The sequence below is a fragment of the Arachis hypogaea genome, chromosome 13 (genome assembly GCF_003086295.3).
Source record: "Arachis hypogaea cultivar Tifrunner chromosome 13, arahy.Tifrunner.gnm2.J5K5, whole genome shotgun sequence".
NCBI classification, from domain to species: domain Eukaryota; kingdom Viridiplantae; phylum Streptophyta; class Magnoliopsida; order Fabales; family Fabaceae; genus Arachis; species Arachis hypogaea.
This window is the reverse complement of record NC_092048.1, coordinates 33,875,665-33,899,353: the sequence shown is the minus strand read 5'-3', so window position 1 is coordinate 33,899,353 and position 23,689 is coordinate 33,875,665. Positions and strand designations below refer to the sequence as shown.

The 23,689-nt window shown below is 37.1% G+C and overlaps 1 protein-coding gene and 1 non-coding gene across 3 annotated transcripts; one reads left to right on the top strand and one right to left on the bottom strand.

Moving 5' to 3' along the window:
* Window positions 1-1,541: 1,541 nt before the first annotated feature.
* LOC112738003 (two-component response regulator ARR12) lies at window positions 1,542-6,786 on the bottom strand. Of its 2 annotated transcripts, none has more exons than XM_025788214.3 (6): window positions 6,213-6,786; window positions 5,655-5,807; window positions 4,910-5,314; window positions 4,722-4,798; window positions 2,964-4,190; window positions 1,542-1,973 (listed from the first exon to the last, which is right to left on the bottom strand). In XM_025788214.3, the coding sequence occupies exons 1-6, from the start codon at window positions 6,328-6,330 to the stop codon at window positions 1,890-1,892; spliced, it is 2,064 nt and encodes a 687-aa protein (XP_025643999.1). In that variant the 5' UTR covers window positions 6,331-6,786; the 3' UTR covers window positions 1,542-1,889. The 2 variants fall into 2 exon arrangements, with proteins under 2 accessions (XP_025643999.1, XP_025644000.1); XM_025788215.3 differs by having other exon boundaries at window positions 1,542-1,961.
* A 15,951-nt stretch (window positions 6,787-22,737) lies between these two features.
* LOC112738954 (small nucleolar RNA R71) lies at window positions 22,738-22,845 on the top strand. The gene has a single exon (XR_003169900.1). It is a non-coding gene; the product is annotated as a small nucleolar RNA R71 (small nucleolar RNA).
* The last annotated feature ends 844 nt before the right edge of the window (window positions 22,846-23,689 follow it).

Here is a 23,689-nt window from a genome sequence, read left to right as displayed (position 1 = left end):
CTTTATTATTTTATTTTACTTATTACTTTATTAAATATCTCCCTCCCCTTCCTTCTATTTAAGGGATTCCTTGGTTCAGACCGAAAAAATAATGTCATTTGATCATTATCAAACTGACAGTAATATTTTTCTGTCCATGAAGTTCCCACCATCTTTTACTTCTAATAGGTAATGAGTTAGATCATAATCATTCTCAACGAGTCTATAAGGAGTGATCCCATTATTTTCATCAGCTCCAAATACATAACAAAGACTTGAGCGACCGATCTAGTAAAACAACTCAAAAAATAAAGAAGTATCGTTAATTCCTTCATGTCCATTCCAAGTTTGAAGTGCCATTTGTACAATCGTCTTCGTTACAAGATTTTTTTTTCATAAAAATAGATATAGAATCTTTAGAGCAATTACTTAAAAGTACATTTTTTAAAATAACCCTTCCTATCTAGTAGAAAAGGATCCCATAATTCTGAACCAATCTTAACTAAGATCACAAATATAGAGGGGTGTTCATGGATCGGATCGGATCCGCGTATTTGCGGTGTTTATCCGAATCCGATCCGAAAATTGTGGATATTGATCCAATCGACAAGATTATCGGATCTGATTTGATCCGCACAATAATAGGATTGGATTGTGGATTTCAAGTAGGTATCTGCATATTCAATTCGCATGCCCGCAGATCCGCAAAAAATAAATAAATAAATAAGTAAATATACTTTTTATGATTTATTTCAACTAATAATTATCGTATATATTGTATTATTTTAATTTTTTATTTAAGAAAAATATGTTTAATAATATTTTAAGAGTAAACATGTTTAAAAGAGTGAAAAAAGAGATTTTATTGATATTTTTTAATAAAAATAAATATTTTAAAATATTTTTATATCTTACGGATATATACGAGATCTAATCTAATCCGATGTGCAATGTGTGGATCAGATTCGAGCTTAAAAAACACGGATATTGAATCCGATCCAATAATTAGTGCGGATCGGATCGAGATTTTGGTCATATCCGATTCAATCCGCATTTATCCCAATATAGAGCCTCGTTGGTAAGAGCTACAAAATCTTGTACATTGAAACCCATAGTTATAGTTATGCATCCAAGTCTATTAGTATATAACATTCTCTTTTCCACGTAAAATCCCTTAATATGTGAAATAGTAAAAAAATATTTTCATTGTTGTGGAATAAAAAGTCTTCGTATCTTAATGCATATATTTTATTTATTTAGAGCTAGTAGAGTGGAATCCATTTTGGAAAATATAAGTCGAAACAATAACAAAAATAATTTTAGTGCAATATCCTTCACAATCTCGAAAGAGATAATTCCCTAATAGACCGAAGAATAAGCAATTTGACTCATTCACATCCAGATTATGAATGCCTAAAATTCATATTATACAAAGAGACATTGCTTTGCTAATTTGAATTGAAGGGGATATAAATTAGTTTATTTCCAGCATCATAGCATCATATCCATAGTTAGCGTATTCCTCATAAAGTTTGGAGAGTCAGTCGGTGCTTAATAACATATTTTTGTATAAGGTATGTGCAAACATAATTCCATTAAATTTCCCTGCTCAATAAACATTTTTACTTAGTGGGAGGGGCACAAGTAAACAACTAACAAGGAACACATTCATATTACAATTCCTCAATCTAAGAAAGCAGCAGAAATCTTTCAATGTGGGTAGTAAACTACAAGAGGGAACGAATCAGATGGCCTAACAATTATGTCCATAGAGAAACAAGTTACCTAAGAAAGAGGAGAATATTAATCATATAGAAACTACACAACGAAACTGGCTCCACGGACAGTAAACTAGTAAAGTGTCTCACGATTTTAATGCTCCTCGGGGATTCTTGCTGAATCAGAAGAAATCAGATACATGATCCAACGGGGTAAGCCTCAAATCCCATTTCTCCATCTATAAATGTCGGTTCATTTTGTTCCTGCATCAGAAACTATCTTTCATGTAACCATCATGCCAAATTACCTTTTATTGCACGCCAAAATTAAGGGGAAAAAATGCTGTGTACTCATTCTACCTTGTACATTAAGTTCGTACAAACTACTCTACTGTGGTATATGGGGATTAATCATATAAAAGACAAAAGTAAAAGCAAATAATCCATATCAAACTATGACCAAATTATAAGATAATCATAACCGAAGAATCAGCGTCTATATTTGGTAACATTCCATGTGATGGCTTCAATTCTTATCAGGTACTGTTAACTGACTTCACATTATTTGCAATTTTGCATACAAAACTTATGAGATTTGAATCATTAATTTATTCCAACACAAACATCAGGAACCTTCATAAAGAAAAGTAGTTGCACATTTTGAATTTCTTCGTTTCAGATACAAACTAGGGAAGATGAGAAGTGTTCCAAAATGCTCAAATCTCATACCTTTTGCCAGTAAAATACCATGGTGAATGTGATGTGGCCATTACATTCACATTCTATTTCAAATGAAACAGTCATATGTTAATAAAAAATACAAAGAAATGACAACACCAAAATATAACAGCAAATTGCACTTATATAACTTTATCATGTTATATCAACGCTTAGGAAATCATGGTAAGTTAAAAATATTTAGAACTTGAGTTTCATACAGAAACAATTTTGATAACAAAAAAAGGTTGATGATTTTCACCAAAATAACAGAAAAACAGGTTCAGGAAAGCCAAAGCTACACAAACCACATGTACATGTTGATAGAATGCAACAATCAATACTCCGGTGAATAAACATTTAAAGCAACTAAAAGAAATTTATGTAACAGCTGCAATTCAAAGTAATATATCATGGATTATTTCTTGATAATATTAAAATCCCAAAAGCATTAAGGGGGCCAGGCCGCCGGGGGGGGGGGGGGGGGGGAGTAAACAGTTTTTTTTTCTTTTTTCAAGAATGGGAACGATGTGTGCTATCTAATCATACCCTTTTGACCATTGGGACCATTATGTCATCCAAGGTGCCAAAATTATTCTGAATAAATCCATCCCGGGACTTCATTAGCTCCAAGATGTAGGCATCATTTGACTTCAATCTTGTGTCAACATTAGTGCACTGGATGATTGATGGGGGAGCTCCACTCAGTTGGCCAACAAATGAGGCATCAACACTGTTGCTGCAAGTTGCATTTGTTTGGTTTAAATTATGCCCCAAAGAACTTGTTACTCGACTTGAAGAAACATGAGAGTTTACAGAGTTGAAGGGACGGCTCATGTTTTGGCTGTATTCAAGTTTATGTTCTTCCCACCTTTGTGATGGTGTTGTATAACTCGAAGGCTGTACAATATTTTCAATTAAGCCTTCTTGGCGCTGCAGCTCATTTCTTGTATCCTCCAAAGGAACAGAAATCGCGACTCTGGATGAATAATCAACAGGACTGTTACCAATACGAGTACTTGTGTTGGCAACATTTATGCCAGTGGGAGGGAGTGGATCATTATTGAACGGCTCACACAATGGCAAGGGATTGGCAGGAAGTTTAGACAACTGTTCTGCATTCTGCCAGTTTTCGTTACACCGATTATAATCCAACATATTAGAAGGCCCACAAATTCCAGCATCAAAGGAATCCGTGCCTAAAGAAGCCGGTCTAACAGGAGGCTGATTTCTAAATGCTCCTGAATTATGTGTTTGTGGTGAGTTACAGGCGGCTGAAGGTAGAGCATTGCTTGCTGTACCAACTGTAAGCCTACGGTCACGGAAGCCAGAGGCAGCAGTAAATCCACTACAACTAACTTGATTTACTTGTGTTATACCTGTTGTACAGTTGTTTTGCTTAGACTGATTAAGCTCAATTGATGTTGGAATTCCTTGCAATAAACTTGAGGTTTGATTTGCCGGAAATATTGATGCCTGAATGTTACCCAGAGGGCTCAAGGTGCTGTTCAGGTTTTGAGGCTGAACAGGAGGCTGAATTAGAGTGGAAGCACTAATGCCTCTCATGCTCAAGCTAGCTGGGGAATTCAGCCTGCCAAAAATACCACTCGAGGCATATGATTGCAATGCAGGGTTTGGAATCTTTCCTGAACCAGAAGAGGTGCAAAACTCTGCATATGCATCTATTGAACCGATCCTCAGGTATGATTCGGTATTACCCAATGCAGCAACCATGCTAGCTTGCTGGGTTGCCTTTTTCAGGTAAAGCCTATATTTCTGAAAATAAAAAAAAATGACAGGGAGTTTATGTACAATCATCACAACATCACAAATAATATTTTCTCCTGGAAAACTAAGAACTATTTCCAAGAAATTTAACAAACTAGTGGAAGTGCAGTGTTGCTAATCCATAATAGACAAATAATAATCGAAAAACCTCAAATGTTGATCCAGAAAACAACTCATGAGCAGTAGTGGAACTTGAATATGCGTATTTAAAGTTTAAAAAGGCTAATTAGTTTCAAGCCATTCTTTTGCATAGAAAAGATCCTGTTTATTAAGATAGTAAATAATTAAAAGATATATCTACAATCTTATACTTGGCAGATTATTCAATTAGATTAGATGTTAAACATTTATAAACTTATGTTGAAATAGACTCTCCCAGAGTTGTTAATTCATTATGCAAACTTTCATTTTGTTAACTACAACTTTAATTAAATAATCATAAGATCTAAACTATTTTCATTTAACTAGTTGTTGACAACTATATAGCACAACTATTAACTACAAAACAAGAATTTCTACCTGCAGATGGCTTGCCACATTTTCCCTAGTAAGTCCTTCAACATTCATCAGATCAAGTATTTTCTTAGGGACAGCCTCTGTAACAACAGAAAGAAACCTTGGATTAGGAATCAAGAAAACCATATTGTGCAAATTGAATTGTTCTGAATTCAAAGAAAATGGGGAAGTTATATTTGTACGAAACTCACTATCAAGGCCAAGTTGATTAACTGCTGCAACAAATTTTCTATGAAGCTCGACAGACCAAACAACACGAGGCTTCTTTTGTGATGAAGGGTCATCATTATCCTCCCCATTGTCTTCACCATCATCTTCCTCTTCTTCAGTCTGGTCCTTTCGTTTTTTGCCAAGATTTTTATTCTGGTCACTGCCGTCTTCTGATATGATACTTTGATTACCTTCCCCAGCAGCATTGGGACCCCTTTTGTCATTGGAACCCTTATTCTGATCCCTGGGATCAAAGTTCTTCCTTCGGACAACATGTTGCCAAATGTTCTTCAGCTCTTCAATCCGAACAGGTTTCAGCAAATAGTCAACTGCACCATGTGTAACACCCTTCATCACCAGCTTTGTGTCACTGTGTCCAGACAACACTACAAAAAACAAGGGGGAAAAATGTTCAAATCACCCAACTGATTGAATCCATCAATCTCAGGACACTGTTCTAACATTAGAGATCCCACAGCAAACATGACTCTCCAAATACTGGTCACCACCACACCAATAACTCAAACTCGAGACCACTGGCAATAATTATGGGGGAAACGGACAAATTCTTTTGTCAAGCTAATCCTCAGTTTTGGGAGGAACTTAAAGGAAAACAAACTAAACAAGAAAAGTGTCATTGCAACAATCTTGATCCGTTATTAACTAACAACTGCAAATTAAGCAGATGCAAAATTCTAGTCAATACAAAGCGGTGAATGTGCTTACTGATCACAGGTAAGTCCATTTCAAGCCCCACCAACTCAAGGAGCTTAAATCCATCCATGTCAGGCATATTCACATCGCTAATGACGAGGTCAAACTTGTTCCTGTTTTCCCTCAACATTCTCAGCGCCTCAATTGCTTGATTAGTTGTAGTAACTACAACAAGAACAACCACAAAAGTAAGATATGAGGTTCTTAAAAGCCAAATGACTCCTAAACCATCAAACTAGATCAACGAAAAGGTACATTAATACTTCTAAGATAATGTAACAACCCAATAAAATCATAAAAACAATTCAAATATAGATTAAAGTCTTCAACTTAGGGAAAATTGAGAACAAGTACACCTTGCAAGGAAACAAAAAATCTTGAATTGCAAGATGAAGACACAAATTATTTATGCCCACAGACAAAAAAGCTACTAAAATACAAACTTAACCGCGAATTTAACGAGTTAATCACAAAATTATATATAGATATAAAAAGAAGAAGCAGAAGAAATAGTTTTGAGTACAATAATTGAAGTTTTGGCTGAATCAGAAGAGAACAAAAGTAAGGAACCTTGGTATTGGCATTTGCGAAGGAGATTCTCCAAGACTTTGAGGCAAGTTGGGTCATCATCCACAGCGAGAACACGCATACCCACGGGGAACCGGTCAATTTGGTCCTCCACGGTCATCTTTAACCAGCGCTGTAGAAAGAGAAGAAGAACAAAAAACCAGGGGTACTGTAACTGTAACTGTTGGCAGAGATCACGGTCCAAAGGGCCCAAAAAGGTTCAATCTTGAAAGCGAGTAACCACCATAGGAAACAACAAACGAAAAAGGGGCGAGAGAGAGAGAGAGAGAGAGAGAGAGAGAAAGAGCGAACGTGGAACTGAAAGATGGTAACGAAAACCTGTACAAATGTCAAATGGACAGCGATGGATTGAAGACAACCAAAAAAAAAAAAAGAAAAATCATTTTAGTATTTTATAAAAAGTGTTTTCTTTTCCCTCTCTCCTGAGTCCTTCACTTGTTTTTTCTGAGTAATCCTCGTATGAGTTTTAAAATTTTTAAGTTTGAAATTTTAGTTTGAGATTTTAATCAATATTTATAACATTTGATGACTAGAGATTTGGGAGTATATACATCTGATTTTACCTTATTTAGAGAGATATGATCTTTATTTAGTCATGTGTAACTTTTAAATAGACTGTTTACGGTCTTTTGGTTTAATGTCAGAACGAGAACTCATTTTAAATTTTGAGTAATTTTTTATAAGTTGTAAAATTTGTTCTTTTTTTATGCCGTCCAGAACTCTAAGTGCATATTTTCGTTTATTTTAAATCTGCCTCTAGTGGTAATTGTTTGTAATGATAGCGTGTTTTTTGGGTGTGATAGCATTAATAGGGTTTTCGAACATGTCTTTTCGAAACGTTATAGTTATTAAAAGTTAAAACCGAACCGATAATTAATTCGGTCAAAATATTGAGTTATTGAGTTATTGGTTCAATCGTTGAATTACTGATTGAACCGTTGAGTTACTTATTTGACAAAATAGCTTAAATCCAAACCAAAGCATCCAACAAACACAAACAAATTCATCTACCAATAAAGGAAGTCTATCCCAAATTGTAATTTTCGAATGACCCTTCATTAACAATAGAACGATGGACAATAGAGGAAGCAAGTTGGAATGCAAGCTAGCATCTATAGATAATAGGAGAAGCAAACAGGGTTGGTGGATAAACACTCAATGATGCAGGTAAAGAGAGGCAATCAACAATATGGGCTGAGAATTTAACGATGTCGTTGCGATATGGGAGGAACAAGTTGCAAGGATGTAGTCAGAGAATTTGGAGAAGCTTGCAATTTCAAAGAGCATGCGGCGCTTTATGATTTTCAATTTCTCTAATTTGAATTAGTGATATAAAATTCAGATTAGAAACTTTTGGAAATAATTCTTTCTTGTAAATTTTAATTGTTTAGGACTAGTTTGGATAAGTGACATATAATTCAACCTAAGGATTATTCTTGAATCTTATTTGAAACTAAATTAGATTTGTGCTTCACCTCTTTACTTAAATAATTGACTAAGGAATTAGCGATTAATTAGGTTAAAGAGAAATTGAATTGCCAAGAAATTGGAATTTGACTATTTATGATTTGTCGCGATTGATCTCTGCATGCCTCAAATAAATGAGCATAAGGATTGTTTTCCTAAAGAGTGAACATCTTTGAAACCTTAACATTCTCTCGGTTATTGTTTTCACTCACTGTTTTCTATTTTATTTGCCTCTATTCATGTTTAAATCCTTCATTCCTCTGATTTTGATTTGTGTAATTAGAGTAGTCAATTAATCATTATTTCTTAATCCATTAATCCTCGTGGGAACGATAACCCACTCACCGTAGTATTACTTAATACGATTCATTGCACTTGCTGAATTGTGATTTTGAAAAATTCTGCATCAAGTTTTTGGCGCCATTGCCGGGGATTAACTGAGATTGACATCAAACCAGTTAATTGATTACCTATATTAGACCTTTATTTTTTTGTCTTTTTAAATTTTTACCTCACCTGGAATTTCTTTCACTGTGGCATTAGAAATTCCAATTTCTTTGTTGTCTCTGTTTTTATGCAACGTAATAAGGAGAAAGAACCATTCCACTTTGATCTAGAAATTAAGAGAACACTCTTCCGAATAAGGAAAAAATCTAGAGATCAAAGAGAAGAAGTTGAGGCAGTGGAAGAGATTGAAGAGTTTAAGAAGTTAGACACAATGGCTGACAATAGCAACAACATAATCAATGCTAGAAGAACTCTTGGCTCTTTCAAAAAACCTACTCTTGAAAATTGTGGAAGCAGCATTATAGCACCTACTATGGAGGCAAACAACTTTGAGTTGAAGCCTCAACTCATCTCCTTGGTTCAATAACATTGCCAATTTAGTGAGAATCCTTCTGAAGATCCTAATTTGCACATATCTAACTTTCTACAGGTATGTGACACAGTCAAATCTAATGGGGTCTCTGTCGAAGCTTATAGATTGAGGTTGTTCCCATTCTCTATAAGGGGCCGAGTCAAGCAGTGACTCGAAACTCAACCAAAGGAGAGTATAACAACATGCGATAATTTGGTCAATAAGTTCTTGAACAAAATTTTCCCACTATAAAGGTTGGTAAAGTTGAGACATGATATCTAGACCTTCATTTAGAAAGATGAAGAATTTTTCTATGAAGTTTAGAAAAGGTACAAAGAAATGTTGAGAAAGTTTTTCCAAAATATGTTTGTTGATTAGGTGCAACTCCAAATCTTCTATGATGGGCTCACCCATGCTTCTAAAAATCTATTAGATTCCTCAGCTAGAGGATCCATGTATATGAAGACTATTGAAGAAGCCTTGGAATTGATTGAGATTGTGGCTAACAATCAATATTTGTACTCCTCTGAAAGAATAATGAAGAGAGGTGTGATGGAGTTAGATACTCTAAACACTATTTGGCACAAAATAAAATGATGTCTCAACAAATTTTCTTACTCACAAAGTAATTGGGACACATGCAAGTCTCAGTAGTGGCTACATAAGTGAGTTGTAACTTGTGTGGAGGAGCTCCCAAGGATGAAGAATGTGGGTTACTACAGGGAGAACAAGCATCCATGGAACAAGTAAATTACATGGAAAATTCTTCAAAGCCACCACATAATGACCATTTCTCAAAAACTTATAATCCTGGATGGAGAAATCATCCCAATTTTAGCTGGGGTAATCAAGAGCTAAAGAACTTCACTGTACCTCATCAACAACAATCCCAGCCCATGCAACCACAACTTCACCAAAGACTTTCTTCTGTGGAAGCCAAATTTTCTTCTTTAGAAACTAAATTTTCCTCTCTTGAAACTACCATTGAGAAACTATCTCAAGTCACTACCACAATAGCCCAAACCACCTCCACATTCATATAACAAACTCAAAGTTTCATGGACGAGACAAGAGCCAACTTTCAAAATCAAGGTGCATCTATTAAAAACTTGGAAGAGCAAGTGGGACAAATTGTCAAGCAACTCACCAAGAGACCATCCAATACTTTCTCAAGTGACACAATACCCAATCCAAAAGAAGAATGCAAGGCCATTAGCCTGAGGAGTGGAAGGGTGGTTAACAAAAAGGATGAAAACCCCACTGAAACACCAAAGGAGTACGTAGAAGAAGAGAATGAGGGAATTGTTCATACACCAATAATTAAAGTTCCAAAAGAGAAGGAAACAATGACTTCTTACTAACTAATAATTTTTTTCCCTCAGAGGTTCACGAAACAGCACCTTGATGGACAATTCTCCAACTTTTTGGAAGTGTTCAAAAAGCTTCACATCTATATTTCATTCATAGAACTTTAGAATAAATGCCACTGTATGTAAAATTCATGAAGGAGTTGTTATCCAAAAAGAGATTTTTGAAGGGAGATGAAACTGTACTGATGACTAAAGAATGTAGTGTAATTATTCAAAGGAATTTGTCAAGGAAGATGCAATATCTAGGGAGCTTCCAAATTTCATGCACCATTGGAAGCACAACTTTTGAAAAAGCCTTGTGTAATTTAAGGGCAAGTATCAAATTAACGCCCTTGTTTGTGATTAAGAAGTTACACATCCAAGAAGAGCAACCAAAAAGGATAGCACTATAAATAGTGGACAAATCAATGAAGTATGCACATGGAATAGTTGAGAATGTGTTGGTCAAAGTGGGAAAATTTTTTCTCCCATCAGATTTTGTGATTCTTGACATGGAGAAGGAAGAGAATGCCTCCATCATTCTAGGGAGACCATTCCTAGCCACTGGGAGAGCCTTGATAGATGTGGAAAAAGGTGAATTAATATTGAGTATACATGATGAGCACTTACTTTTTCATGTTTTTAAAATCATGTATCATTCAAGTGATAAGGAGAATTGCATGAAGGTTGAATCAATTGATCCAAGACCATAAGAACCCCCTGATGAAGTAACTCTGAAGGTTCTACTTTCATGCTTGAGAGGAAAAGAAGAAAGAGAAAAGCTGCAGCAAACAAGAGTTTGCAATCTAAGCATCCCTTTGAAATCAACAAAACTCCCCCTGGCACCAAGCCTAAGTTAGGTATTGGGTGTGCGTCATCAAGCAAGAAGAAAGTTCTCAAGAAGGTTCCTAGAGGGTGGAGAAACAAGAAGATCCCTACAGAAGACTTCTCACCAGGGGAGAAACTGATGTTAGTTCACCATGCCTTGAAGCCATATACAGTGAACAAAATTCTTTTTCTGAACATATTGAGCTCATAGATGAAGATACAAGGAGAAGATTCACAGTGAGAGGGGAGGAGTTGAAGCACCATGATCATCTTCCACCTTAGCAAGAACCAATCGTCAAGCTAGTGACACTAAAAGAGCGCTTGTTGGGAGGCAACCCAACCATCGGTAACCTTTTATTTTGTCTTTAATTTTATTTTGTTTTTAATTTTGTTTGTTTTATTTCGAATAAGCTTTTGCATCACTTATTTACTTTCACTAGATAATCATGATTATTCATAATTCTATCACCACTATTTTTTTTTGTTGCTTGAGGACAAGTAACTATTCTAAATTTGGTGTTGGAGGCTATGCTTTACATAGCCTAGAAGATTATGTAGAGGGAGGTAACTCTATCCTTGAGCTTTTATTTCTCATATCTTGCATCTGTTTTTGTTCTTAGATAATAATCATGATTTATTCCTCTTCATTTCACTTTACGTTTGAAATTACTTGTACCCAATATCTATAAGCATGCATCAAAGAACTTTTGAATGGAAAAGTTGAAGAAAATTTTTAAATTTTGGGGCAAGTAAGATTAAGAGAAGTGGAGGTTCTAATAATGTGAATATGTCATGAGGTTACATTTTTGTGAAAACTTACATAGAGAGCTTTAAGACATGGAATGAAGTATAGAGAAGTATTATGAAGGTTCTCAAAAATCGATAAAACCAAAAAGCAGCAAGAAAAGAAAATCAAAAAGCAAGGCCCAAGGCTCTGCGCACCAATGGCTAGGAAGGTTAAAAATAAACAAAACTCAAAGAGTTGTTTTCCTAGTTAAGTGCTTGTGGTGTGACTGTGTCAAGGAGAGAGGCTTGAGCAAGTAAATTTGAGGGGTGTTTCAACACCCGATACCTTGAACTAACTGGTTTGAGAGTATCGATTGAAAACTCATCTTAAAAAGCCGCCTTGAGATAGAACATTTATAGTCAAAGCCAAGTGCAATAAAACCCCCCAAAAGAAGCAAGCTAAGAAAAGAAAATAATTATCAAAATAAAAGAAAAAATGGGGGAAAGCTATTTTCAAGGTGAAAACTTATAAAGAGATCTCTATAATATCATTCGAATGACATTTCTAAGTTCTAAGACTTTCAATTGTAAACCTAGAAAGCACTGAAATCCATACATGATCACACAATTCGGAGTCTATCCCTTGTCACTTAATCACTTCACTCACTAAAATATCACAAGCAATTCTTTAACTCACTTCATTTAGAAGATTCCTTTGTGCATAATTCTTTTCTTGCTTGGAAAAAAGTAAGATCTTAAGTTTGGTGTTGTGATGCATGAGCATCTTTAGTTATTTTCTTGAATAAAGCTAGTGATTTTCTTGTTATAATTAAAAAAAATTTCTGCTTTAATCAATGTTTCTTTAAGTTGCTTTGATCTTTGGTATGTGTAGGAAATTATAGAAAAAGAGAAGAAAAGCATAAGCAAAGGGAATCATGATGGAAGAGCACTTCCTAGGAGGAAGAACACTAGGCGTGCAACACACCCTCATACCTAAACCAAAGAAGCTTGGCATGCAACACCTTAACACAAGGGCATGACACGCTGGGCCAAACATCTAGAGACTCCTCCAAGGCAGGGTGATGCGTGAGCATTTTTTCTGTATTTTCTTATTATTTTAGATATGAATTTATTGAGTTTTATTTAGATTTTAGTGTTTGAAGCCTATTTGGATGCTACTTTAAGGCGCATTGTGGTTTTATTAATTTCAGAAAAGATTCGGGTGAGTTTGACAGAGTTCATGCAGAAGAAAAAGGAAGAAAGTGGATGTTGTCAACCCTGACCTCCTCGCACTCCAATGAGCATAACTTGGGTTATAGAGATCCAATTGACCCCGTTTTAGCAACATTCGAAAGCCAACTTCCAGAGCTTTCTAACGATATATAATAGTTTATACTTCTCTTATGAAATCACGGCGTTAAATGCCAGACTCGGTGTTTAGCGCCAGGTGCCTCGTAACCAACCCGGCGTTTAGCGCCAGGAAGACAGCAACAACTAGAAGCTTACTGCCTCCAGGGGAACTAAACGCCAGAGTTCCAGTAGTGCGGACCCAACTTTAAGGAAAGGGCTTCATTAGTTAGATTTGGGTCATATTTTTCTTATTTTATTTTATTTTAATTATTTTTATTCCCAAACACAATTTTTTGGGATTTAGTAGTGATTATTTTATTTTATTTTGAAATAAAATTAGGTTAGATATAAAAGAGAAAAGATTTAGCCCTTCGGGGGCTCTTCTCTTGGACCTCATTCCATACTTTCACACTTTTGAACCCTAGTTTTCTCTCTGTGTCATGAGCAACTAAACCTCCTTGGTTAAGGTTAGGAACTCTGTTTATTCTATGGATTAATATTATTGCCACTCTATTTTAACTAATGTATTGATTTAAATTCAAGGATTACTTTCGTTTTTCATCTTATGAATTTGAGTGTATTGGAAAATAACTCGTATTCTACATGAATTCTTGTTGATTCTTGGAAAAGTTATCTCACTTGAATACTAGCTTGAAAGTAAATTCCTCCTGAACTAATAATTGCTTTGACTTAACGGGATATGTAATATATAATCCTCTAATATTTGGATAATTAGCGTTTCTGCGGCTAATAAACTAGAATTGAACCTAAGAAATTGGTGGTTGATTGGGTTAGAGGAGACTAAATCACTAAGGAATTAGGGTTTAGTCGATTACAATTTTTCATGAAATGAATCTTGTAGAATTAAATTAGTTGGTAAGAAATATTAATCCAGAAGAATAAGCATCTCTGAAACCTTAACTACCTGCTCACATATTTCACACTAAATTCATTGTCTACTTACTTAATCTCTGAATTAATGATTAATGCTTTTGAACCTCAAAACACCATTTTCTGCTTGTCTGACCAAGTGAGTCACTCGACTATCGTTGGTCAGTCCATCAATCCTCGTGGGATCGACCCTCACTCACCTGAGGTATTATTTGGTACGACCCGATGCACTTTGTAAGAACCGGAATAACCACTTTAATAAAACAATAATTTTAACTGCCTAGAATAGGTTCAAAAATATAAAAATGATATTTTGAAACTAAAAAGGTAAAATTTGAATTCAATGAATTTTTCTGAGTGGAAAAATGTATCTTTTACGGAAAATTTTGTAAAAATGCGTACCAGTACTTAAGTCGACAGTATCGGCTCTAGTCTGTTCGGTACCGTGTATTGAGAAAAATAAGAATTTGAAAATTCAATTTATAGTTTTGAAAGGACAAAAATAATTTAGAATTGAAAACCGGGCACTAATCTTAAAGGTTTTGGCCCAAAGTGGGCCAAACAGACCTAAAATGCTAACGGGTTAGACCGGGCCTAAATTGGGCCCAAGCCCAACATATATAAGTGTCAATTAATGAGCATTCAGCTCAATTTACCCTAGAAACAAAGAAAGGGGGCGCTGGAAGTGAAGGGAGAAGAGAAGAGAAGTTACTATTCATCTTCTCCTTCATTTGGCCACAACTTGAGCTACGGAGCTCCAATTGACAAGCCGTTTGCGGCCACGCGAAGCTCTCGCTAAGCCCATCATTTCTAACTAATATTTTTAGGTAGGAACTCAAAACTCACACTCCAGTTTCCTGCCCTAACATTTTCCCATTTTTGAGTTTTGTTTTTTAGTAGACTTTTGTGTTTTAGTTGTTTAGGGGTGATCTAGCATTGGAATATTGTTGGATTTTGCTCCTAATATCGTTGGATAATGTAAGTCTCTTCAAACTCTTGTGGTTTGATGCTTTGGTCAGCCATAGTGTTGATTTTTGGTATATTATATGTGTATAGCTTGATAGTTGGTGAGTTTTAGAAGTGGTGTTGGTGCTTGAGGCTTGTTGATCTTGTTGGAATCAAGCTTTAGATATTTGTGCTTTTAGGGAATCGGCCAAGGTATGGTTTCGGTTTCCTCTATGTAATATATAATGTTTCTGGACACTTAGGCTAGTGGACCTTAGGATAGGATAGAATTAATGATATATTATGATGTTAGTTAATGTTGATAAGTGTTTATGATGATTGTGGTAATATGAATATTGATAATGATTGTTAATGTTAAGGTTAATTGATGAGAAGTATGAATATTGATGTTGATGTTGATGACAATTGGTGAAGGATGTGAGTGTTATGAGGTTAAATTTGAGGAATAAAGATTATGATGAACTTGGTTAATGTTAGATATTAGATTATGATGGATTTGGTTAATGTTAGATATTGTTTGGTGATGATTATTGATGTTAATGAGGATTTGTATTGATTGTTGATGTTGTTGTTGGTTGATGATGATTATGGGTTTTGATAATATATTGTGGAATACTTGGATGGTTTAGGGAGGTGATATGTTGTTGAGATGAATGAAAGGGTGTGGATGTGACTTGAGTGTTGTTTTGGGTTATAAACTCTTGGTTTAGGGTCAAGAATTTGGATAATTTGAGGGTTGGTGCTTTTTGGGTAAAACTTGTTTTTAACTAACTTCGACAGATCACAACTTGAGTCTCGAGTTTTGAAATTGAGTGGTTTTTATTTCAAATTAAATATGATTTAAAGATCTTTAAAATGATATAAAGTTTGAGAAAAATGGAATTTTGTAGAGAAAGTTATGAACGTCAAAAGTTAGGGTAAAAAATTTGAATTCTGTGATATTGCAGAAAATTTGAAAATCTGTCATGTGTGTCCACACACACTTCTGTGCGTACGCACATCACGGAGTGGGTGTTTCAAGTTATGTGTACACACAATATCACGCATACGCACAGGTCGGAAAAGCCTTTTGGTGCGTGCGTACGCACACAACCCTGTGCATATGCACAATCCCTGTTTTTCACCCAAACATTTTTCCTAGTATTTTAGGCTTTGAATCAAGGGAGAAAATAATAAGTTAATAAAAAGGGGTATTTTTGGTTGAGTTTAAAAGACGGTGATTTAGGTTTGGGAAGTTCTATGGATGGAATAGCTGGAGTGTTTGGGCAGAGTGTTGAGGTGATCATGACTTGAGAAACATGAATGATTATGGTTAATGAGATGAGTATAAGCAGACTTGTGCTATGATCAGTGACCTCTGAGATTGAGTATGTGATTGTAATATGCATTGTTCTCCGTCGTAGGGCTGTGACAGTCTCCCGCCTACGTTCGGATGTGAGGGCTGTGGCAGTCTCCCGCTCACGTGATACGAATTGTTTTGGTAAGACACTATGCACCTGGGGCAAGAGCTGTGGCAGTCTCCCGCTTGTCAAGGTAGCGGTGCTGACGTAGGGGCCGAGGCAGTCTCCCGCCTATGTTGAGATGTGAGGGCTGTGGCAGTCTCCCGCTCACATAACCTTTCTGCCGCCAGAGTGAACTCGGGCACTATAACCCGAAAGAGTGTGTCGGGAACTATAACTCACGGAGCACAAGATAAAGTGCTAGGCACTAAAAAGAGTAAGCAGGGCACTATAACCCTAGTCGTGGCAGAAAGGCAACATCCCGGGGATGTGTCAGGTTGGCATTTTGAACCAACAAGTGATATACGGAGCGAAATAGGATAGACATTCATCATATGCATCTTCTACATGCTTGCTTCCTTTAATTACTTGAGTTATGCCTATTTGAATAACATGCATAAATGCTGGTTGATTTACCTGCTATATATGTATACTACTTGTGTTTTACTTGCTTGCATTATCTGTGATTAACTGGTGTTAAGGAGGTTAGGTAGGAAGTGGTGATGGGATCGCATGGAGGGTAGGTTAGCGAAGGTTGTGGGATACAGCGGTGTGATTTGGTATTAGTTAGAAATCACCTAAGTTTAGATAACCCTATTTATGGCTTATGGTTTAAGTTATTTATTTTGTTAAGCTTGAATATCTGTATTGATGTGAAGTTCTAGGATTGCCTTTGGTATTTCGGAACCTTACATCTTATATATTGGGCACTGTTACCATACTGAGAACCTCTGGTTCTCATACCATATGTTGTTATTTTTCAGATGCAGGTCGCAACCTGGTATGCGAAATTGTTACTCAGGTTGTGAATTAGTACATATCTTCACAACTTTGCATAACTAACCAGCAAGTGCACTGGGTCGTCCAAGTAATACCTTACGTGAGTAAGGGTCGAATCCCACGGAGATTGTTGGTATGAAGCAAGCTATGGTCTCCTTGTAAATCTCAGTCAGGCGGGTATAAAATAGTTATGTAGTTTTCGAAATTTAATAATAAAAGAAGGATAGAAATACTTATGTAAATCATTGGTGAGAATTTCATATAAGCGTATGGAGATGCATTCGTTCCTCTGAACCTCCGCTTTCCTGCTGTCTTCATCCAGTCAGTCTTACTCCTTTCTATGGCTGGCTTTATGTAAGGATGTCACCGGTACCAATGGCTACTTTCAATCCTCTCAGGAAAATGGTCCAAATGCTCTGTCACAGCACGGCTAATCGTCTGGAGGCATCACCTTTTGTCGTTGGTTGCATCCTATTCCTCTCTGTGAAAATGGTCCGATACGCTGTCACTGCATGGCTAATCATCTTGGAGGTTCTCGATCATACTGGAATAGAATTTACTATCCTTTTGCGTCTGTCACTACGCCCAGCACTCGCGAGTTTGGAGTTCGTCACAGTCATTCAATCCCAGAGTCCTACTCGGAATACCACGGACAAGGTTTAGACTTTTCGGACTCTCATGAATGCCGCCATCAATCTAGCTTATACCACGAAGATTCCGATTAAGAGATCTAAGAGATACTCATTCAATCTAATGTAGAACGGAAGTGGTTGTCAGGCACGCGTTCATAGGGAATGATGATGATTGTCACGTTCATCACATTCAGGTTGAAGTGCGAATGAATATCTTAGAAGCGAAATAAGATGAATTGAATAGAAAACAGTAGTACTTTGCATTAATCTTTGAGGAACAGCAGAGCTCAACACCTTAATCTATGGAGTGCAGAAACTCTACCATTGAAAATACATAAGTAATGATGAAGTTCATTGGTCTCGGCCCTAGAGGGGAACCGGAGTAACCAAGACTCCAAATACAATGATAAAAAGGTTCTATTTATAATAAACTAGTCACTAGGGTTTACAGAAGTAAGTAATTGATGCATAAATCCACTTCCGGGGCCCACTTGGTGTATGCTTGGGCTGAGCTTGAAGTCTACACGTGGAGAGGTCATTCTTGGAGTTGAACGCCAGCTTTTGTGCCAGTTTGGGCGTTGAACTCCACTTTGCAACTTGTTTCTGGCGCTGGACGGCAGAATTGGGCAGAGAGCTGGCGTTGAACGCCAGTTTGCGTCATCTAAAATTTGGCAAAGTATGGACTATTATATATTGCTGGAAAGCCCTGGATGTCTACTTTCCAATGCAATTGGAAGCACGCCATTTTGAGTTCTTTAGCGCCAGAAAATCTATTTTGAGTGCAGGGAGGTCAGAATCCAACAGCATCAGCAGTCCTTCTTCAACCTCTGAATCTGATTTTTGCTCAAGTCCCTCAATTTCAGCCAGAAAATACCTGAAATCACAGAATAACACACAAACTCATAGTAAAGTCCAGAAATGTGAATTTAACATAAAAACTAATGAAAACATTCCTAAAAGTAACTAGATTCTACTAAAAACATACTAAAAACAATGTCAAAAAGCGTATAAATTATCCGCTCATCACAACACCAAACTTAAATTGTTGCTTGTCCCCAAGCAACTGAAAATCAAATAGGATAAAAAGAAGAGAATATACTATAAATTCCAAACTATCAATGAAACATAGCTCCAATCAGATGAGCGGGACTTGTAGCTTTTTGCCTCTTGAATAGTTTTGGCATCTCACTTTATCCATTGAAGTTCAGAATGATTGGCTTCTATAGGAACTCAGAGTTCAGATAGTGTTATTGATTCTCCTAGTTCAGTATGATGATTCTTGAACACAGCTTCTTTATGAGTCTTGGCCGTGGCCCTAAGCACTTTGTTTTCCAGTATTACCACCGGATACATAAATGCCACAGACACATAATTGGGTGAACCTTTTCAGATTGTGACTCAGCTTTGCTAAAGTCCCCAATTAGAGGTGTCCAGGGTTCTTAAGCACACTCTTTTTTTTTGCTTTGGACCTTGACTTTAACTGCTCAGTCTCAAGTTTTCACTTGACACCTTCACGCCACAAGCACATGGTTAGGGACAACTTGGTTTAGCCGCTTAGACCAGGATTTTATTCCTTTAGGCCCTCCTATCCACTGATGCTCAAAGCCTTGGGATCCTTTTTATTTTTCCTTGCCTTTTGGTTTTAAGGGTTATTGGCTTTTTGCTCTTGCCTCTTGGTTTTAAGAGCTTTTGGCTTTTTCTGCTTGCTTTTTCTTTTTCTTTCTATTTTTTTTTGCCTATTTTTTTTCTGCAAGCTTTGTTCTTTGCTGCTTTTTCTTGCTTCAAGAATCATTTTTATGATTTTTTTCAGATTATCAAATAACATGTCTCCTGGTCATCATTCTTTCAAGAGCCAACATATTTAACATTCTTAAACAACAACTTCAAAAGACATATGCACTGTTCAAGCATACATTCAGAAAACAAGAAGCATTGTCACCACATCAATATAATTAAGCTAAGTTCAAGGATAAATTCAAAACTCATGTACTTCTTGTTCTTTTGAATTAAAACATTTTTCATTTAAGAGAGGTGATGGATTCATAGGACATTCATAACTTTAAGACATAGTTACTAACTACTAATGATCATGTAATGAAGACACAAACATAGATAAGCACATAACATAGAAAACGAAAAACAGAAGAAATAAGAACAAGGAATGAATCCACCTTAGTGAGGGTGGCGTTTCCTTCTTGAGGAACCAATGATGTCCTTGAGCTCTTCTATGTCTCTTCCTTGTCTTTGTTGTTCCTCCCTCATTGCTTTTTGATCTTCTCTTATTTCATGAAGGATGATGGAGTGCTCTTGATGTTCCACCCTTAGTTGTCCCATGTTGGAACTTAATTCTCCTAAGGAGGTGTTGATTTGCTCCCAATAGTTTTGTGGAGGAAAATGCATATGAGGCATTTCCGGGATCTCATGGTGATGAGCTTCCTGCGCCTCTTGAGTTTGAAAGGGACCTCAGGGATCACCTTCTTCTTGGCCACAACATCATAGAAGTGGTCTTGATGAGCTTTGGAGATGAATCTTTCCATCTCCCATGACTCGGAGGTGGAAGCTTTTGTCTTCCCTTTCCCTTTTCTAGAGGATTCTCTGGTCTTAGGTGCCATCAATGGTAATGGAAAAACAAAAAGCTTATGCTTTTACCACACCAAACTTAGAATATTGCTCGCCCTCGAGCAAGAAAAGAAAGAATTAGATGAAGAAGAAGAAGAAAATATGGAGAAGAGGGGGGAGGTGTGTTTCGGCCAAGATGGAAAAGAGAGGGTTGTGTTATGTGAAAATGAAGAAGAATGGAAGGCTTTATATAGGGAAGGGAGGGGGGTTAAGGTTCGGCCATATGGGTGGGTTTGGGTGGTAAATTGATTTGAATTTTGAAGGTAGGTGGAGTTTATGAGGTAGGTTTATGGGGAAGAGTTGGTGGATGTGAGTGGTGAAGGGTTAATAGGGAAGAGAGATGGAGGTGATAGGTGAAGGGTTTTGGGGAAGAGTGTTTATGGGATTGTGTGAAAGAGGGGTGAGAAGAGAGTGAGTGGAGGTAGTGGGGATCCTGTGGGGTCCACAGATCCTGAGGTGATCCTGTGGGGTCCACAGATCCTGAGGTGTTCAAGGATTTACAACCTTGCACCAAATTAGGCATGTAAAATGCCCTTGCACACAACTCTGGGCGTTCAGCGCCAGGTTGGTGCCCATTTTGGGCGTTCAACGCCCATTTGTTGCCCATTTCTGGCGTTGAACGCCAGAACCATGCTTGTTCTGGGCGTTCAGCGCCAGCTCTTCTCCAGGGTGCGATTTTTCTTCCGCTGTTTTTGATTCTGTTTCTAAATTTTTCGTTTATTTTGTGACTCCACATGATCATGAACCTAAGAAAATATGAAAAACAAAAATAAAATTAGATAAATAAACATTGGGTTGCCTCCCAACAAGCGCTTCTTTAATGTCAATAGCTTGACAGTGGGCTCTCATGGAGCCTCACAGATGTGCAGAGCTTTGTTGAAACCTCCCAACACCAAACTTAGAGTTTGGATATGGGGGTTTGACACTAAACTTAGAGTTTGGTTGTGGCCTCCCAACACCAAACTTAGAGTTTGACTGTGGGGGCTTTGGTTGACTCTGCTTTGAAAGAAGCTTTTTCTGCTTCCTCTCCATGGATGCAGAGAGAGATCCTTGAGTTGTAAACACAAGGTTGTCCTTATTTAATTGAAGGATTAATTCTCCTCTATCCACATCAATCACAGCTCTTGCTGTGGCTAGGAAAGGTCTTCCTAGGATGATGGATTCATCCTCTTCCTTTCCAGTATCCAGGACTATGAAATCAGCAGGGATGTAAAGGCCTTCAACCTTTACTAACACGTCCTCTACTTGTCCATAAGCCTGTTTTCTTGAATTGTCTGCCATCTCTAATGAGATTTTAGCAGCTTGCACCCTATATATTCCCAGTTTCTCTATTACAGAGAGGGACATGAGGTTTATTCCTGAACCAAGGTCACACAGAGCCTTAAAGATCATGGTGCCTATGGTACAAGGTATTATGAACTTTCCAAGATCCTGTCTCTTCTGAGGCAATGTCAGTTGATCCAGATCACTTAGTTCATTGGTGAACAAGGGAGGTTCATCTTCCCAAGTTTCAATACCAAATAATTTGGCATTTAGCTTCATGATTGCACCAATGAACTTGGCAGCTTGCTCTTCAGTAACATCCTCATTCTCTTCAGAAGAGGAATACTCATCAGAGCTCATGAATGGCATAAGAAGGTTCAATGGAATCTCTATGGTCTCTAGATGAGTCTCAGATTCCTTAGGTTCCTCAGAGGGAAGCTCCTTATTGATCACTGGACGTCCCAGGAAGTTTTCCTCATTGGGATTCACGTCCTTCTCCTCTCTTGTGGATTCGGCCATGGTAATTAATTCAATGGCCTTGCACTCTCCTTTTGGATTCTTTTCTGTATTGCTTGGGAGAGTACTAGGAGGGATTTCAGTGATCCTTTTACTCAGCTGGCCCACTTGTGCTTCCAAATTTCTAATGGAAGACCTTGTTTCATTCATGAAACTCACAGTGGCCTTAGATAGATCAGAGACTAAATTTGCTAAGCTAGATAGATTCTGCTCAGAATTCTCTGTCTGTTGCTGAGTGGATGATGGAAAAGGCTTGCTATTGCTAAACATGTTTCTTCCACCATTATTAAAGCCTTGTTGAGGCTTTTGATCCTTCCATGAGAGATTTGGGTGATTTCTCCATGATGGATTGTAGGTGTTTCCATATGGTTCACCCATGTATTTTAACTCTGCTATTGCAGGGTTCTCAGGATCATAAGCTTCCTCCTCAGAAGATGCCTTTTGAGTACTGTTGGATGCAGCTTGCATTCCATTCAGACTCTGAGAAATCATATTGACTTGCTGAGTCAATATTTTATTCTGAGCCAATATGGCATTCAGAGTATCAATTTCAAGAACTCCCTTCTTCATAGGCGTCCCGTTACTCACAGGATTCCTCTCAGAAGTGTACATAAACTGGTTATTAGCAACCATGTCAATGAGTTCTTGAGCTTCTACAGGCGTTTTCTTTAGGTGAATGGATCCACCTGCAGAAGTATCCAATGACATCTTTGATAGCTCAGATAAACCATCATAGAATATATTCAGGATGGTCCATTCTGAAAGCATGTCAGAAGGACACTTTTTGGTCAGCTGCTTGTATCTTTCCCAAGCTTCATAGATGGATTCACCTTCTTTCTGTCTGAAGGTTTGAACATCAGCTCTAAGCTTGCTCAGCTTTTGAGGAGGAAAGAACTTGGCTAAGAAAGCCGTGACCAGCTTATCCCAAGAGTTCAGGCTATCTCTGGGTTGAGAGTCCAACCACACTCTAGCTCTGTCTCTTACAGCAAAAGGGAAAAGCATGAGCCTGTAGACTTCAGGATCTACTCTATTAGTCTTAACAGTATCACAGATCTGCAAGAATTTAGTTAAGAACTGAAAAAGATCTTCAGATGGAAGTCCATGAAACTTGCAGTTCTGCTGCATCAGAGAAACTAGCTGAGGTTTCAGCTCAAAGTTGTTTGCTCTAATGGCAGGAATGGAGATGATTCTTCCATGTAAATTGGAATTAGGTGCAGTAAAGTCACCAAGCATTCTCCTTGCATTATTGTTGTTGGGTTCGGCTGCCATCTCCTTTACTTGTTCGAAATTTTCAATAAGGTTGTCTCTGGATTGTTGTAATTTAGCTTCTCTTAGTTTCCTCTTCAGAGTCCTTTCAGGTTCTGGATCAGCTTCAACAAGAATGCCTTTTTCTTTGTTCCTGCTCATAAGAAAGAGAAGAGAACAAGAAAAGAAGAGGAATCCTCTATGTCACAGTAAAGAGGTTCCTTATTGTTAGTAGAAGAAGAAAAGGAATAGGGGTGAAGAAGAATGAAGAATCCAAACACAAGGGTAAGGATAGGAGCAGTGATGTGAGATGAAGAGAAGTGTTAGTAGATGAATAAGTAATTAGAAGGAGATGAGGGAGAAAGAGGATTTTCGAAAATAATTTTTGAAAAAAGAGTTAGTGATTTTCGAAAATAATTTTTGAAAAGTGTTAGTAATTTTCGAAAATAAAAATAAAAAATTAAAATAA

Coding starts and splice junctions, on each gene's coding strand:
- LOC112738003 (XM_025788214.3), bottom strand. CDS start 6,330: ATGACCGTGGAGGACCAAATTGACCGGTTCCCCGTGGGTATGCGTGTT. Junction 5,808..6,212: donor TCGCAAATGCCAATACCAAG/GTTCCTTACTTT, acceptor TTCTTGTTGTAG/TTACTACAACTAATCAAGCA. Junction 4,191..4,721: donor ATGTGGCAAGCCATCTGCAG/GTAGAAATTCTT, acceptor TTTTATTTTCAG/AAATATAGGCTTTACCTGAA.